The 18,079-nt window shown below is 43.5% G+C and overlaps 1 protein-coding gene across 1 annotated transcript; it reads left to right on the forward strand.

Annotated features, from left to right (window-relative positions):
* The first annotated feature begins 2,125 nt into the window (after positions 1-2,125).
* On the forward strand, positions 2,126-17,518 carry UTP25 (UTP25 small subunit processome component). Its single transcript, XM_084201593.1, has 12 exons — positions 2,126-2,378; positions 3,572-3,611; positions 4,795-5,044; positions 5,794-6,000; positions 8,097-8,185; positions 9,534-9,944; positions 10,993-11,212; positions 13,222-13,424; positions 14,631-14,813; positions 15,439-15,551; positions 15,959-16,204; positions 17,005-17,518. Exons 1-12 carry the CDS (start codon positions 2,278-2,280, stop codon positions 17,249-17,251), a joined length of 2,310 nt encoding a protein of 769 aa, XP_084057719.1. The 5' UTR covers positions 2,126-2,277; the 3' UTR covers positions 17,252-17,518.
* The last annotated feature ends 561 nt before the right edge of the window (positions 17,519-18,079 follow it).

An 18,079-nucleotide genomic window follows, 5' to 3' on the forward strand; every position in this document is an offset into this window, starting at 1 on the left:
AAAAAGAACATTGCTGGTGATATGTTACCATGTTAGCAACTAGGAGCTCCAGGGTGATTTTACAAGTTCATTTTAAAAAATTGATTTAAAATTTTCAGGTGGAGAGATCTAATTTAAGAAAGAGATTATCATATAACGGTGGTTACATGTTTCCTGGTCTATGGGATATCGGCATCCATGTCGCTTTACTGCCCATGCCTCACGAGAGAGCTGAGGTGCTCGTTTCCTGGGAAAAACATCTAAGACAAATGTCAATGGCACCACAACATTTTAAGTAATTTAATCCTAAATAGCAAATACTGCCCAAGTAGGATCCTTCTCACACAAGGAATGGGGAAGAGGGAGGAAGGAGTTGAGCAGAAAGAGAGAAACAATTCCAGGAATATAATTTTTGGTTTCAATGGTTAAATTGAAGTCAGGGTGGAGAGAGGAAAAGGGGATGAAGATAGACTTCAAGCTACAGGACCAAATTTTCTAAGCTGCTAGAAAAACTTTCCCATTCTGGTGAAAAAAGTGTGAATAAGTGGCTACAGAAGCAAGTGCCGGCATTCAGAACAAAATAATGGGATCCATGCATTTTTAATTCATAAGGCAATATTAAAAAGCAGGCTGAAACTCCACAAAGTAGTGTGAAATACCATCATAGCCAGCATTTTGGAAAGGGTGTACAAACAACACTGGAGTCTGAGCTATAGGCTTACTGTCACCAAGGTCCTATAATTTACCCTTTTTAACACACAAGAATGCGATCCCCAAAGACTTCCTGAGCTGTCCTGATTCAGCTCTGAACAGACTCCTGCTCTTCCTGCTGTCTCCCAATGCCAAATTGAAAGTCAACAAGAAACAATTTTGCAACATAAAAATATACTGCCTTTTTCATTCCTGACAGAAGTGGGATTGATTGGCAATATTTTTCCTCTTACAGAGCATGACTGCCAATTTCACCAAAGAACCCTGCTAGTTTGAAATAATTTATTTTAGTGTTGTTACATAACATGTTAGCTTTGACAGAACCTGCCAAGGGAATTTCTGCTGCTGGGCACAGCCAACTGCTACTGCTGCTGTCTCTGTGCTACGGGGTACTGGGTAAAGCAGGTCGGTGGAATTGTTTGGATTAAGACAATTTTCCCCAGGCCAGAGGGGTTTATTGAAAGGACTGACCATGAGATTAACAACACAGAGGAATAACTCCTGCAGGAATAACTCCCGGAGGCTTCTGTGTAACTGAAGTGCAGTTAATGTGCTTGCTTGCTTCAGTCAAATCCATGGGTGCCCTCAGGTCAAGACAGTCAAGAAGCTACAATCTAAATGCTAAATGCTCGTTTTCCCTAAAATATTCCATGCCTCCATCCTGTTTGGAATTATGTTGCTCTCACTTAGTTCTTGTTCTCCAGAGACAAACTGAAATTTATTGTGTGTGCTTTGCAAATTACAACGCTATTTGTAAATTACAACAATATTTGTTACCAAAGATTAGAGGAGTTTCAGCTAAATCATATAGAAACTTATATAAAGAACTTCTAATGCAAAGAACTGAAAATGGATTTACTGTATTTGACAGACTTTATGGTTGTTTCTCAAAAACCGTCTCCATATGCAGTAAAGCACTCTTAAGCAGCGCGCAGTAAGATTCAGCAGTGACATGTTAGAAGAGCCAGATTTTAGAGGGGTTTCATTTGGAGCTTTTGATTGCTTTTAGAATAAGAAAGCCTGAGTATTAAGGACTTGTGTTGGGTCTCTTCCTCTAGCCTGATTGTAGAAGTTTTCCCAGAAAACGTGTAGCTCTTAGCACTGCATGACACGGGTTAGTTGGAGAAAGCGCAGTAGCTGCAGTAGTGTCTGCCTGCGCTCCGTGAGCCCGAGAGCAGCGCCAGGCTGCTAACACGCTGTTCGCCGACCTCACCGCGGCTGCGGCAGCGGAAACGCGTCACGGCCCGCACCAAGCTCGGGGTCGCGGCGGGCTGCAGCGTCGGGACGGAGTTGAATTTGGACACCGTCTGGGACAAGCGTTCCCTGCCGGTACTTTGTGTTCCCCAGTGCGGATCGCAGGAACAAATGCACGACCGCCCCCCGCACGGCACGCTGACCACCGCTGGCGGGGCGAGCCTCGGCCTCTGAGCTTACCCCCTCCGCCTCCCCTTCCAGCCGCCCGCGGCCCCGCCTTCCCAGGGTGCGACGCCTTCCCCGGCATCACCGGGCGGCGCCGGGCTGCCGGCACCGCCCCGCCGTGCGACAGCGCAGCGCGCCGGGCACCCACGTGGAGCGGGCCGCGCCGGGATGGGCAAGCGGCGGGCCGGCCGGGAGCTGCTGCGCAGCCTGAGCAAGAAGCAGAAGAAGCATCTGCGGGAGTTCGGCGAGGAGCACCCGTTCTATGACAAGTGAGTGCCGGGCTGGGAGAGCCCGCGCGGGGCCGCCCCTTCCCCGCGGTTCGGTGCCGGGGCTGTAGGGCCGAGGGGCCCCGCTCAGCCCGGGCCGGCCCGGGCGGCCGCCGGTCCCTCTCACGCTGGCCCTGGGCTCCGAGGGAAGAAGGGGAGTTGCAGTTGCATGGAGCACTGCTGCTCGCGAGCCGGGAATCTGGAAAACAGAACGGAAAGCAGGAAATTTCGGCTCGGATTTTCTTTCAACAAATGCAAACTCTTGTGGTGCAGCCCGGAGGCTGCCGCGAGGAGTGGGGAAGCGGAGGAGTCCGAGGTGCGCTCCCATTTTGACACCAGGCCGCTCTCTTGGCTTGTCAGGCTTCCAGCTTTCCCGCTGTTTACTCCGTGCTCTTTTCTGATCTCGGAAAGGGTATGAAAATAGAGCAGCGAAGATCTGTGTGACAAGAGCCATCCCTCGGCGGGATGCCCGTCTGTCAAAATGACCGCCTTCCTCTTGTACCCAAGTGTGAACTTCTGAGGAAAGAGCTGCTTAGTCCCGATCCCCTGTGATCAGTGTTATGGTCTGTGTGTCCCCTGGGACCCTCCTGGTCTGTGTGGATTGGTGTGGAAGGCCTGCTGGAGGGAGTGTCCTGTGTGTCACTCTGTACACTGATGCTCAGTCCCACACAAGACTCTAGATCTTTTTGAAGGAATTGAAGTTAGTTTAAGCCCAGCTTGCACAGTGGCTTCTTTGAAGAATTGCAGTCCCAACACTGGTTAATCCTGGTTTTCCTTTAGTTTTTGTATTTTTCCCACTCTCCCGAGCAATATTTAGAGCTAGAAATAGTCGTTGTCTCTGGTTAAATTGTTTACAAACTACCCTTGTAGCTAGATTCTTCTAATTCTTTTTGAGACCTCATCATCTGATTAACACTGGATTTTATTTCAAAATTTTTATTGATCAGTTTTAATGCCTGAGCACTTAGGCTTCATGTACAGAGGGTCACCTCACCTGAGAGGGTGACCCTTAAGGTTTACCTTAAGGGTAAACACCCAGTCTGTTTTCTTCAGGAGACATGTGTGATGGTTTGGTTTTAAGCTTTCTTTTACTTCTTTAAACTTGCATAACTGATCAAACCACTCTTCCCCTCATTTCTTTCATCATGTGTGTAACATCTTTGGCAGAGTAAAGTATGTTAGTGCTTTCTTTTCAGGGTTTCTGGAAGACCAGAAGAAACTCAAATATGTGAACTGGTAATGTATTTTTATTCCTTCCTTACTTTTATCTTTGTGTAGTTTAGTGAAGTGAAAAACTTAGCATTTCATGTTTCCAGCTTATTCAGGCTGATTAAGTTGTTCCACTTAGAAAACCAGTATTTAGGAGAAAAAGATGAATGGGATTTTTGTGTGGCTCTGAATTGTTCTCTGTAATGTCTGCCTCTAAACTGTAACCATCAGAGGGCAGAAGCAGCAGGAAATAACAGCAGTTCTTAACTTTTTTGTGTAGTAGTCACAATGAAAGTTAGATCATGCTCTAAGTTGTTTTAATAATGTTGGTAAACTTAGTGTTGCATGAGTTAGGAGACTTTCTTCTCTGTTGAGCAAAGAAATATGTTAATACTCCTTCTTCAGATTGCCAGTGCTTTACTTTTCTTTCAGTCAGGATTTGGTAACCTCCTTTATTATCAGATTAATAAAAGACTTCAAAGTTTTAATTTGGAAAAATTAATTACTCTGTTTAATTTGTTTCCTTTAGCAATTCTGTGCATTAATGTGTATTTACTGTTTTTTTTTCTTTTTTGGGCTAAAAGAAACTAAGAAAAGAGTTAATGTTGTTGTGTTGATACTCATGGTTTCACTCTAGTTTTGGCTATAATCTGGACATTGGTTTGTGCAAACCCAGGACAGAACTGGCTCAAGTCTGGCTTGCTTGAAGTGTAGAGCTGTACAGCTGAACCAAACCTGACCAGCTCCCCAGGAAACCATTGCCCACTGATAGCTATTTCACTTACCTTCTTGAAAGCCAGAAGCATTTCCAGCATGCTCTGTCCCTTGTAGGGGTGCCTTTCTACAATTTTCAGTCTGTGAGAGGTTTTCTTAGAAGAATCTGATGCTGGTTCAGGAAATGCTTTGTCTGTGGAGATCAAATGTCCTCACTCAGCTGAGACTGAAAGAACTGGGTTTTGTGATGCTCCAAGTCAAATTGGTGCAGAAAGAGGTACTTCAGTCTGTCTCCCAAGATGCTTTCAAAACCTAAATGGAGGTGTCCAGTAGAATTATTGGCATTAAATGCTGGGTTTTGAAAAATTCTTTTGCATCTATGTAAAGGTTTAATGTGAGAGGGGAAACATAATAGTACAAGGAGAAGTAAGGGTATTTGCCTGCTGCTTTATAGGCTGTTATTGTTGTTGCTTTACACTTGTGTTTTCCTTTCCAGTCTGAGGATTCTGATAAATCAAGTAAAGAAAGTGATTCAGAGACTGAAGTGGAACAGGTCTCTGGATATCATAAGCTCCTGGCTACCCTGAAGACCTCGCCTGAGTCTGAGAGTGAGGAAGAGGAAGATGAAAGTGAATCAGAAGAAGCTGAGGAAAGTGAGGCAGAAATGGGCAGTGAAGGGTCCCAGGAGGCTGGAGAAGCAGAGGAAGGCAAAGAAGATAAGAATGACGTTCCAGAGGAGGAAGAAGGTACTTCGTCTTTTCCCATGCTTCTTTGGTGAACGTTGTTTGACTAACGTATGTTTTTAGCCAGGATCCTGGTGTAGACTGTCTTGTTGGCTGGGTGCTCTTCTGCCTTGGAGACTGTTGCTCCATTGGCTCTGTGTGGGTGGGAGCAGCAGCTGCTGAAGGATTTAGCAGGGGAAAGGGTAGCTGTGCTCATATTCTGCCAGACAGCCTGCTGCTGCTTCCTCAGATGTTGTTTGTGCGGCAGCACAGAGGAAATCCACATGGAGCAGCAGACCAGGGGTTCTCACCCACTCATGGGAGACACAAGCTGTTCTCTCGAGCAGCATCTGGCTTGGCTGTGCCATCGAGAGGAGGGAAAGGTTTGCCTCACAGCATGGGAAAGAATATGGAAATGGGAAAGAAACCTCCGCCTTTACAGCGAGGTATCTTCATTCATGAAATCCACAAAGAAATGCTGGGAGAGAGGAGTCAACCTTTAATCATTTCCAGTTATTTAGGGTCTTGAGAAACTAAAAGTTAAATTCCCCAAACAGGTTACTTCTTTAATTTTGTCTGGGGGACCACGTTTTGTGTTATGTAACATTTGGCATGCTAGCCAAAAGTCATCTTTATGATAGAATACAAAGCCTGCTTTTATCTTTTTTGTGATAGAGTTTTGGGAGAAGAAATCAGTAACTCAAAGGGAACAACATCTACAGACAGTAACTTTTCCAGGAGAGAATAACCAGTTTCTTTCTAACAATTGACAGCCACAGACACAGCAGAACCGATGCTCAGCCAGGAGCAGGCTGATGGCACAGATACCTCTTGTGACCCACGTCATGGAGTAATTGAGGAGTTTACTGATGTGAAACACGAATCTGAATTTAGCTTGGAAACCAATTTCATGGAAGAGGAGAGTGGAGATTGCAGTGCAGATAGGAGAGATAGCAGTTCTTCACAAGCTCTTCCAGAAGGTAAAAAACTGTGTGTTTGTGTTTAAGGATCTGCCTTTAGAGAAGTATGTGTAAACATGTTTAAATTGTCCAACACCCTAGCGATGGGCTGTACAGCTTCTAAGTTCTTCCACTACATTATTCATGCTGCCCACATGTCAGCTGGTTACATAAGGGACCCTTAACACTAATGCAGATGTGTAGCTGAACCATTTGTTCTCTGTAGCCCCCGGGGACTGGGATTCATGTGGGGTTTCTGCTATGACTGGTAAAGCTTAAAGTATCAGGAACTAGCAAAGTGTGTGGAGGGTGTTATCTTGTTCTGCTGCTTTAATAGTAGTTTTAAAAACCGCTGTAATACAAAGAGCTCTGCAAGCCTGCACTTGACTATGGAAGATGCTCTTGGCACAAACAGCGCAGTAGATAATCATAAAGCTGACCTGTGAGGGCATCCTTCACATCTCAGTGGAGTTAGAGGTCAGATTCTGAGAAGCTTGGAGCAGCCACAGTAATTTAGACAAATGCTCAGCACGCTCAGAATTTTGAAGGTTATGCAGAGGAGTCTGACTGCACCAGGATCAGGAGAGAATGAAGCATCAGCAGAGCACATGTAGTGTCTTTTAAGGGTGTATCCCAAAATCTCAGTGCATCTGAAGCTCCAGTGTTGGAATTGTCCCACCATATGTAACAAAATAACTGTGTTGCAAGGGTGTGCGATCCTTCAGCAGCATGGCACGCACTGGTGCTTGCACAGCTTCTGCTCATATTTAATGCTCTGTGCCTTTAATATCAGATGGCATAGTTTGAGAGAAAGAAATATGTTTGTAGCATCCCTAGTGATGCTGGCTTGTCATCTTGGAGCAGCAGCTGACATTAGATCTGGGAGGCAGCCTGGGTGATACATGAAATGTGTGGAAGCATCAAAGGGCCATGTGATAGAAAAAACAGCTCGTTCTTGTTACCATGAGAATATGACTTAGGCTGCTGGCATTGCATTTTAATGAGAACAGTAGCTCTCCAACTGCATGCTAAGTATCCTAACAGCTTTGTTCCACCTATAAATGATGCACTACTTCTCAGTGGGTTCTTGCAGCTTGGAAGTGTCTTTATAATCTATTGCAGAAAATGAATCACCTAAGATAGCAGAAAGAGGATTAATTTCTACTCTGGTTCCAGGGTCACTAAAATTTCTGAAAATGCATCCCGTTACTCCCTCTACTTTATTGGGAAAATGTTGGAATCGGTAAAACTCAACTGAGGAGAGACCCTGCAGTACAATTAAATGATATCCAATTCATTTCCATTTCTGAAAAGATTTTCTCAATTTTTTTTTAGTGTCATGATCGGTAAATGTCTTGACTTTTGTCTGGGTAACTTGTGTGTGGGCTGGATATTTGTTGGCAAGCACCAGTGTTCCCTAATTAGTTTTCTTTATGCAGTGAATGCTGCTGTGCTGCAAGCAGGATACAGAGCTTGGCTTTCAAAATTAACTTTGCATGTGACTTTGTGTGTGCCAGTGTCTTTGAGTATAATGTAATTTAACAGTTCTTTGCCTCTCCTTTCCTTTCCAAAAAGAAATGCTGATTAGATAAATCAGACTTTTTCTCACTCCAGGCAATTTTTGCCCCCCTTCTCCAAAACTCGCCTAATACTTCTCTGCTTTATTACAGACTGTGTTCATATCACTGGCCAAAGCCCTGGGCAGAACTGTTTGTAAATTAGGAAGGTTAGCAAGTTCAGTTGGGACTTTACTATTGACAGCCTTTTTCACCTGCAAGCAATGGACGTGCCAGAGCTTAAGGCAAAAATTGCCACTGTTTTCCGCTACATATTGTTTTCCTGTCTAACGTTTGATTAGTGCTTGAAAATTCTAGTACTTCCATAAGTGCTTCTTTTTCTTTTTTGAAAGCAATCTGTCAAATCTGTTCTCTCTGTTCTTTGCAGAGAGAATTTGACATCCTTTCTCTCATCTCCAAGTGCTTTGAAATAGCTAGTTTTAATTGTGGTGTTGGCCAGCATGGAGACTGTTCATCTCATTTGCAAATCCATTCTCCAACTTGATTCTACTGTTAGCTGCAATAGTTCTCAGGCTATTTTTTTGTTGTTACTGTAAATAGATCCATTTAAGCAGCACATGGACAAAGAACTTGAAGAAAAGGAAATAGAGAAAATGTCTACGCTTCCTAAAACTTCAAGTCAAAGTCAGGTAATAATTTTCTGTACCCACTCAGCATTCCTAAAGATGCCTGGATCAAAATAATCCTTTTTTTGTACAGGTGAAGTAGATCACTTTTGTTATTATTAGCTGCTGGCACTAGAATTATGGAGATTTTTTCACTGTGTTGTTGTTAAACTGTTTTCTTCTTCATTTACTGCTGAGCAAGAGTTGAAATGTGACGTCTGCTGTTTTTGGAGGCATATGCTGATACACCTGAAACACATAGCTTTAGACTTTGAGCTGTAGTCCCAAAACCTTGACAAGGGGTGGAAACAGGGTTTGTTTCTGAGTGGTCACAGCACAATGCTAGGGATGTGCTCTGCAGCTGAACTTCTGAGGTGACCATATACACTTTTAAAGGTACTTGTGATGCACTTTCCCATTCTTGCTTCGGGATGGCTCTGTCCCTGTACACATTTACAAGCCAGTGAAGGGGAATTTATTACTTTTATTACTTTATTACTTAATTCTGGCAATAATATGTGAATTACAGTACCAGAAAACCACCTCATTGCTTGACAGAGAATATTGGTTTTCAAAATACTCATTTTTAGACAAACCTTTGCTTCATAACTTTTCCACATCTGATTTTGTTTTGGAGACTTGCCTCCCATTCTGGTCAGCCATATGCTGGGTGACATTCACTGGAAGATATCCAATGGTTAGTTAGTCAGAGAGAAAGCTGTGATTTTTTTAAAATTTGATTTATTTTTTTGGCCAAAATTACCAGTGCCACCTGAAGCAATGCATGATATTTCTTTGCTTAAATTGGTGTCGCTACTTTACAGGGACAGTTGGGGACAGCTTACATGGCAGCGGGCTCAAAGTTTAGAGTTTTCCCCTACTACACTGATAGCTGCTCAAAATCAGATAGACACCCAACAAGACTGCATTTAACAACTGTATCACAACTTCTGGGATTAGCCCCTAATGGGTTTATTTTCTTCTTTGATCAAAGTATGTACCTCATTGGGGTCAGCTGGTAAACACAGTTGGACTGCTGGGTTCTCATCTTGTCCCTGATTTGAGCCACTGATTTGCTGGGTGGGTTAGGCAGAAAATTGCTCAGTTTCCTCTGGCACGGGAACAGTTACAGACACATAATTGCAAGATCATCCAGATCTACCAAGCTGAAATTTATTGTTATTTATCCTGGCAGAATCTCAAAGGGATTGCATATTGAGAAAAAGGTTTCCACTTGTATTATGAAAAGATGATTTCCTTAATCTCGCAAACTTGATTGAAGTTGGTATCACCAGCTGTGGTGATATGCTTTGAAGTGTGCAAGATTTGGTACATATGACTCCTCAGTGTTGTTGGCTTATTTTTTTTCCAGTGGCCAAGGCTGGGTCAAGTAATTTTTTCTTCCACTTTGGAGAAACATAAAACTTTGAAAGCAGACAAAGAAGTTGATGTGAAACAGCTTCATCTCCACAAGCCTTTGGAATCCACTTGGCCAAAAGTGAATAAACCATTTCTGTCTGCAGTGGACAAACCAACTGATTCCTCTTTTACCCCGTTACAAAGAGAGCTCTTCTGTATCATGAATTCCTACCGGGACTTGTTCTACCCCGAAAGAACTGCTCTAACAAACGGAGAAGAGGTCCGGCACGCTTACTGCCTGCACGCCCTGAACCATGTCCTCAAGGCCAACGCCCAGGTGCTCAGCAACAATGCCAAACGGAGGGACCGAAAGCCAGGCGCTGACGCCGATGACCACAGGGATCAGGGGCTCACCAGGCCTAAGGTAAGAGAGCTCTGATTCCCTGACCCCCACCCTGGCTGCCTGCTCAGGCTGTACAAGCATCCTGGTAGTTTATCCACAAGTATTTCTGTTGCTGCTCTCTCAGGGAATGTGTTCCTGGGCATATGCCTTTCTACGTTCCTTTATCATGCCTGGAAGTTGTCCTCCATGGCCAGGGAAGATGCCGTGTGAGAAACAGTGAGCTCAGGGTTGTTAGCCATCCTGGTTCTGTACCAAGCCATGAGTTTGACTTAATCTCTTTTTTTGTCCACCTATCACCGCAGACTGACAAGCTTTCCTGTTTCCATATTTAAATCTGCCAGCGCCGACAGGTGCCTCCATATCAGTCTTCAGTATCCGTGCAGGTACTGTAGGCTGTCACTCAATGTGAGATGTGCCAGAAATTCTTTTGTCCTTAGGCACTTGTAAGGACTTGCCTGCATGAAAGAATCTTTCTGTACCTGGGAGTACCTCAGGGAATCCCAGGCCTGCTGTCCAGGTCACCTGTCATAACTGGGGAAGTGGGCCCCAAACCAATCCTCCCTGGATTTACAGCATCCTGTAGTTGATAACCAGGTGGATTCAGCTATGGCAGCCTGTCACCAGTGTGCCAGCTGCCTGTTGAACAATTCCAGAGATCCGGGTTTCAGTGTTTGCTGCATGCCTGGCAAATCTCTGGTTTTTGTGTTGACTCCCCCATTAGCCATTTCTGTTTTGGAGTTCTGTGCAGAAACTATTGCCACGCATCCAAGAGCCAGCCCTTGACCCTGTCTCTGTGTCACAGGAGCTCTTGCTTGCCTGGAGAACATGCTTAATTTTCAGTTCCCCTGTACTGGTACCCTGAGTGAGCTGGGCAACCAGGCTGTGCTGCTGGCCATGATCATTTCAAGAGCAGTGCATCTCCCGTCCCTGCTGCTTGTCAGAATGGTTTTGTTTGGATTGTTGGGATGCCCCACGGGGGCAGATCCAAGCCAAAAGTTTAATTAATGTACACTTAATGGTGAGTGTTAGTATTTGAGGGGTTACTCTCTGTCACTGTTGATCTGCACAGGTACTGATGATAGTGCCCTTCAGGGAGTGTGCTCTGCGCATTGTGCATATTTTCATCAGTCTCCTCGAAGTGAATGACAAGAAAAAAATAGATGTGAGTAATAAAAAGCGCTTCAAAGGGGAGTTTGGCTCTGACCCAGAAGAGAAGCCCCCCAACCTGAAAAGACCTGAAGATTATGAAGCCGTCTTTGCTGGCAACATTGATGACCACTTCAGAATTGGTAATAACCTACTGAACAGATGATTTTTGGCTTGTACAGAACTGCTAAGTAACAAATTTTTCCCAAATGCCTTAGAGTTATCAGTGCTGGAAGTTGGGTGAGACTCTAGGCTGTGTGGTATTCCTGCTGATTTTGCCCTGGCAAAACCAGGATTTTTCTGAAAATCTTTCTTGCCTTTCCAGAACTTATAAAGGAAGAGAAAATAGAGAAGTAATTATTTTCACATCCAGTTCAGAATCATTTAAAATGCAATGACAGCTTTACTGTAGCAGGACTGCCCACACCTCATTTTGAAGATAGCCTTGATTATGCAGCAAAATCTTTTCATGTTATAAAAAAAAAAAATCTTTTGGGTTTAATTAGCCTGTTCACAATGTCTTGTGTAATGGTTGGAACAAAATTAAAGCTCAGTTCTGAGCAAAGCAGTTTTCTGCTGTGTTTCCCATGGTTTTCATGGAAGCAAATGGGTAGCCAGCAAGTAGGAGTGTTGGACAAGCAGAAAATGTGAGACTGTTTCATATAATATTGTAAACTTATGCTGTTAGTAACTCAGTATGCATAGAACTAGCTAGTGGCTTTGTTCCTGGAGCTGTTAAGATGAGAAGGCAGTTTTTCTAACTTAACTTGACAGATCAGAGGCTTTTGAAATACTGCACCTTGAAAGATAAATTGGCACCCCAAGAAATGTAATGATACAGTGGAAGATGTGTGCAGGTCGCAGTCAGTCTTTCTTCCTTCTCCAGTGAATATCTCCCAGGCTGAGAGCATCTTTCTTTCAGTAGCATAATAATTTTCCTTTCAGTCCTCTCCCATACCACACTCTGCTTGTTCCACTTACTAAGTGTTAAGACATGATTGAAGAAACTTTCAGTGCTGTTAACTTGCAGAGGCAAATTATAGAAGCAGAATAATTTCTCTTTCTTACTGTGCTGCACACCCTGTTACTTCTGCACAAAGATGTAATTTAAAGCACATTTGTTATGCCTTACTGAAACCACCATTCTTTCACATTTTTAAACAGAAAAAAGACTTGATGTTTCTAAACTGTGTATATGCTGTGACAAATGATATCTTCTTCCTGGAAATTCAACCAATTGAACCTTTCTCTTTTTTCATTTTTATCCTTGGGTTGAAATAGACAGCAGGAGGGGTCCCTACTGCTGTCACTGAAATTCTTGGAAGGGCCTTCAGCTGAAGCCATGCTATCTGCCTTCAGGTGGACAGGGAGAGAAGTTGGAGAGACTTTGTTGGGCAGATTGAAGGGGGTGGTTTGAATATGTCTGGACTAGCTGCATTTTTAAGAGCAGGAAACTGGGGGTTCTGGAAATGCTGCCACGTAGTTATGACACAAACTCCTTTGATTCCTTCCCTTTCGTGTCTATAACATGAGAGGTGATGCATAAGTGATGCATAAGGTGATGGTTCAGAATGTACCCTGCAACATGTGGTGTGAGAAGCAGTGTAGGTGCAAGACTTTAGTCACTGTAGCATGAAGAACCTTGTCCTTTGTGGTTTAGTAGCGAATCTTTCAGCCATGTGAATAAAGGCAGTTGATAGTCAAGAGATCCACCCCAAATCTTTCATGACAGATTAAAGTAACAGTTACTATAATACCCAAAGTTCAGGATTTGGGGAGAAAGGAGTAGTTAATCATTTCTGCATTTTTTTTTCTTAAATTGTTCAGTCTCCTCATTCCCCTGTTCAGCAGAAAATCAGAAACAATATGTTTCAGTTAAAAATTTTCATTCATATTATGAAAAATCTTATAAAAAATCATACCAAATTCCTTTGCCAAACTACATGACAATTTTCCACGTGCATGTCAAATGGGGGTAGGGTGGATAAGCACTTCTTGGGGAAAGAAGAGTTGTAGACACATTAGTTGTGTTCAGCTATATTCACCAGTGTAGGGAGAGGAAATGGGGGAAATTACTGTTCCAGAATCTCCTGGAGGAACGTGGTTGATAATTGATGTTAACTGAGAAGTTGCTGTTGGTGTTGTTGGACAGGGGTTGCGATCCTGCAGAAGAGCATGAGACTCTATGCACCCTTCTACTCCTCAGACATCATCATTGCCTCTCCCCTGGGTATCAGGACTGTCATTGGTGCAGAGGGGGAGAAGAAAAGAGACTTTGATTTTCTGTCATCAATAGAAATCCTCATCATTGATCAAGCAGACATTTATCTGATGCAGAACTGGGAACACGTTCTGGTGAGTTTTCCATATATGTATTTATTTTTGTGCTGTGCTGTGTCTTACTGGTCTGATGTTACTCATTTTTGGCAGTGAGCGGTATTGCTGTTTTTTACTGACTTCATTCTAGACATGGATGTTAATTTCTTTTCCTCCCTCCACCCTGATATTTTCCTTATACTAAGAATATTCTTTCTACAGATTTTGGGTAGTATTCAGGACAGTAGTAGTTCTCTCTAAAACTTAGTTTGGTGCTTTAGTAGTGTATTTCATCAAAGGTGTTTTTTGGACAGTTTTAATTATCTTGCAGCATTAAGAATGATTCCTTTAATCACATCTGGGAGAAATTATGCCAGCTGACTGCCCAGTCAGATTGCAGCCATGTGAGGAATCTGTGCAGCCTAATCCAGGTTCCTCCAGAGAGCAAGAGGAGCTGGTGCATGTCTCCACTGATTGCAGAGATGCTAAGCATTAGTCACGTACAGAGTTAAACAGTATGAGGGTTTCCTGTACATTTAATGCAAGTAGAGCTCTTGGATTGTGGCTAGTCTGCAGCAGTACCCTGCTTTTTGGCTTTTGGTTAATAGAAGTTTTCAGGATTGAAATGGTAGAGTTTTCTTTTCCACATAAAAACACCTCTGAGTTTCCCCAGACCAGAAATTTTGAGTACATGATGTCACTATGCATTTTGGATGAGTCCAGAAGGTCTTCTTCCCTCAGGAGTTGCAGAAAGGGCACATGAGCCTACACAATACCCAAGGAATGAGTCTTGGAGCCTGCTTTCTGCTTTTCCCTTTAGGTGCAACTGCCTGCCAAGTGGTGGCAGGGATGCCAGTCCTAGGCATTGTTCCCTGAGGATAAAATGTGGTGAATTTCTTCCAGCTCTACCCGAATGTGATGAGAGCTGAGCTATGCTTGGGCTTCTTTTAGCTCAGAAACCTTGGGCCTGTTGACTTTAGTACAAACAAATCCATTCTGTTTGCCCCAGGAGAAGATTAGAAAGTTACTGTTCCTGGTGACTGGTAGCTTTCAGTTCTGTGGCAGGAAATCAAGTAAACTGCTCCTGCTGTGGTCAATAAATTCCAGACAGTGGTGTCTTGGGAGATGCTGCTTGTTTATATTCTGTGCTGCCTTGCTGGTCCCTGCCCTCTTTCCCACTGCAGTTAAGGCTTTTGCAGGCAGTCAGGGATGTCAGCAGTGATGTGTCTTCATCTGTGTGTGCAGCACCTGATGAAGCACATTAACCTGCTGCCTCTGGATTCCCACGGGGTTGACTTCTCCCGAGTGCGGATGCTGAATCTCAACAACTGGTCCAAGTACTACCGGCAGACACTGCTGTTCAGTGCCCTCCAGGACCCCCAGATCAACTCTGTCTTCAACAAACACTGCTTCAATTACGTGGGGCAGGTGAGTTCACAGAGCAGCTGGAATGCTGGTGTGCAGGGGAGGGGGAGAGGAAGAGAAAACCCAATTGCAGAAAAATTCTGTGTCTCAGTTGCTGAAAGACTGTGTGCCTATCATTTCCCTCACCCAAATGTTTCAGTCTGAATCCATGGCTGTGCCAGAGGCATGAAGAGCTGCTCCTCATGCAGTGATGCTTATTTGATACTTTTCTTTCATAGTAGCTGCTGTTTCATGTCAGAAATCGGATTTTGGTTTTTTTAATTGGACAGACTCAAGTTACTTTGTTTTACTTATTTTGTTGTTAAATGGAGAGTTCATCTGCTTCCCTTTTTTTATCTCCAACTGTGTAAGATGCATGAACTGTTAGTATTTTGAAAGAAATAGGAAAAGTAAAAACTTCAGGATACCATCTCAAATATACAGGGCATAAGCAGTCATTGTGCATTTAACAGACCTGGTTTGTCTGTCATGACTGTAGCTTTGTATTGGAGCTTTTGTAAAAACAGCCTTGTGCACTGCTCTTCTTAAAAATAGCCTTGTGCTGTCAGATGTGAGCTGCAGAAAGCTGGCTGCAGCGTGCCTGCCTTTGGAATGCTGCTTCCCTGAACATCCTGCTTCCTTCTCACAGGTGGCCATCCGCAACGTGCCGCTCACCGGCTCCATCAGCCACGTTGTGGTCCAGCTTCCTCATGTTTTTCGGAGATTAGAAGCTGACAGTGTAACTTCTGTGATAGATGGAAGGTACTGTGTGTCTCAGATTGTTTTGCTGTGCCCTAATGACTGCAATTTCAGATTTAGTGGAGCGTACTGCAGAGCACACTGTGGGTTCACCACAGAAGTACATCTTCATTAGTCCTCAGGTGTAGGCTGGGCTCTGCACAGGTGGAGGGGAAGATTGACCTTCTCCTTGCCAAAGGCACTGGAGAATACAGTCTGGGGAAGAAATACTAATCGCTATCACAATTGTGTAGTGCTGGTAATGCCTTTTATCTTCTACACATGTAGAAATCCTGTGAAGTTAAAAGAAGGAAAAATGTAGTGAAAATCTTTGGCGCTCTGTTGTTTGATGATGCTCCTGTCTGAGCTCATGTCAGTATTAGAAAGCTGGTTTCGCTGTGGTTAAGACATGTCTGTTTTTTAAAATCGAGGTTTCAGTTTTTCATTGACAAAGTTCTGCCCGAGTACCGCGACGCCATCATGTCCCACACGCTCATCTACGTCCCGTCCTACTTCGACTACGTGCGCCTTCGCAACTACTTCAAGAAAGAGGACCTGAATTTCACTCACATCTGTGAATACACCAAAAAGGCTGCTGTCTGCAGGGCAAGGCGCTTCTTTCTCAAGGGAGAGAAGCAGTTCTTACTGTTCACTGAGCGTTTCCACTTCTACAAAAGGTGAGTTGTGGACCGAGTTTTCCCTCTGAGTTACGTGTGCGCTGTTCTGAAGCTACAGTCTGACCTTAGTCATAGATGGGCTGTGCTGCTTTTTGAATCTGTTCGATCCCTGTGAGGACTTCTTTGACTGAAGTAAGAGTTGTTAAGTTTACTTTCAAGTTCTTGCCTGTTGTCAGCAGTCCCTTTGCAGAGGCTTGAGTATTTTGTTATGAGCAGAGCTTTATTCAGGAAGGTAAGTGCTGCCAAGTTCCAGTGATGTCAGGACAGGATGATACAGCCTGCAAATGGGATTCATTGGGCCTTTTATTTGTGTTCATCTGTGCCACAGTAATTGTATAAAATTTTGGAAGGAGTATATAATTGGTCCAATAATGCAGTACAGCAAGCTGAGGCCACTTGGAAAATTTGTTACATCCTGACTGGAGCTGCTTTCAAGTTCCTAATGGAACAGGATTTTTTCCTATTAGCAGATGTGTAGGCAAATACGAAAAGTTTCATGAGGTTTGGTCTCGTCAAGCTTCACTGTATTAAAATCCAAGCTGCAGAGGCTGACCACTTGATAAATTGGTGATGGTTGGTACTTTAGAGGAAGTCATTGTGCCTGGCAGTGTGAGATTTTCCCCCTAAATTCCTCTTCTCTATTTAGTCTTCAGTCCGTGACACCGGGTTTGTAAAGTTGAGCTACAGCCGATGTGCATTGAGATTGATGGAAATTGGAAGACTTGATAGGGGACTGATGTTCTACCATGCATATTTTGTAAAATTTGCCTCTTTTTTGGTTTTTATTTTTTCTGCTACAGGTATACGATAAAAGGCATTAGGAACCTCATTTTTTACGAGTTACCAACATACTCCCACTTCTACAGTGAGATTTGTAACATGCTGAAGGCCACAGACAGTGGGGTGGATGCTACTTGGACTTGTACTGTGCTCTACTCCAAGTATGATGCTCAGAAATTGGCTGCAGTGGTTGGCATAGACCGCACCGCTCAAATGCTACAGTCCAAGAAGAATGTGCACCTCTTTGTTACAGGAGAAAATGATTAAGTGATTCTGCAGACTGGATGAGTGGATGGACCTGCATTTTACTCCTAATGCAGATTTTTATATTGCTTTTTAAAAAAGTATTAAACTTTCTACTCCCTTTTGTTAAATATTCTGTTGAAATTGTTCATATAGTATTAAATTTTGTATTTCAGTACTCTGCCCAACAAGAAATGAAGGGTGTCATTCAAAAAAGCAGGGCTTAGAAGGTGCTTTCTGTGTACAAACCAAATCAATCCAGAAACTACTTTTCATGTATATTAAAAAACTCATGGGTCAGTAAAGATTCATGCAGTGATAAATAGCTTTTGGTTGGACTGTTTCATTTAATTTTCAGGTGTAGCAAACCCACCTTCTTTTCTCAGAGGGAAGTTTTTCTTCTTGTCTAGGATAAGAAAAATGCCCAAGTATTAAATGAGTCACTATTCTGTAACTTATACAAGGGAGGTGCAGGCAGGGCCTCTATAGCACAAGTGTGTTTCTGAATGAGAGCTGGACTTGCTTCAGGTTGACACTTGTGAGAATCCTTAAATGTGCTTGGGTAGGAGCTGTGGGTTTTGTGTTTTTCGTGGAGTGACCTGAGTATCTCTGCCTCCTGTTTCAAACAGACCCCCTGGCTGGTCAGTTTTACCAGGGATAAGTACAAAACCAGGGGATTGCAAATGCCCCTAGGATGGGATCTGGCACCACAGGCAGAGGTGAAGTGGTTGGTTTGTCTGGTTGGTTTGTCTGGTTTTTCTCTTGGTGGTTGCAGATGGACATGGAGGTATCATGGTGCTGCCTTTTTCTCCTTCCAGGAAGCTAAGTCTAATTGAATGGGAGTTAAAATTA

This window comes from Fringilla coelebs (assembly GCF_963513975.1).
Source record: "Fringilla coelebs genome assembly, chromosome: 3".
Lineage (NCBI taxonomy): Eukaryota > Metazoa > Chordata > Aves > Passeriformes > Fringillidae > Fringilla > Fringilla coelebs.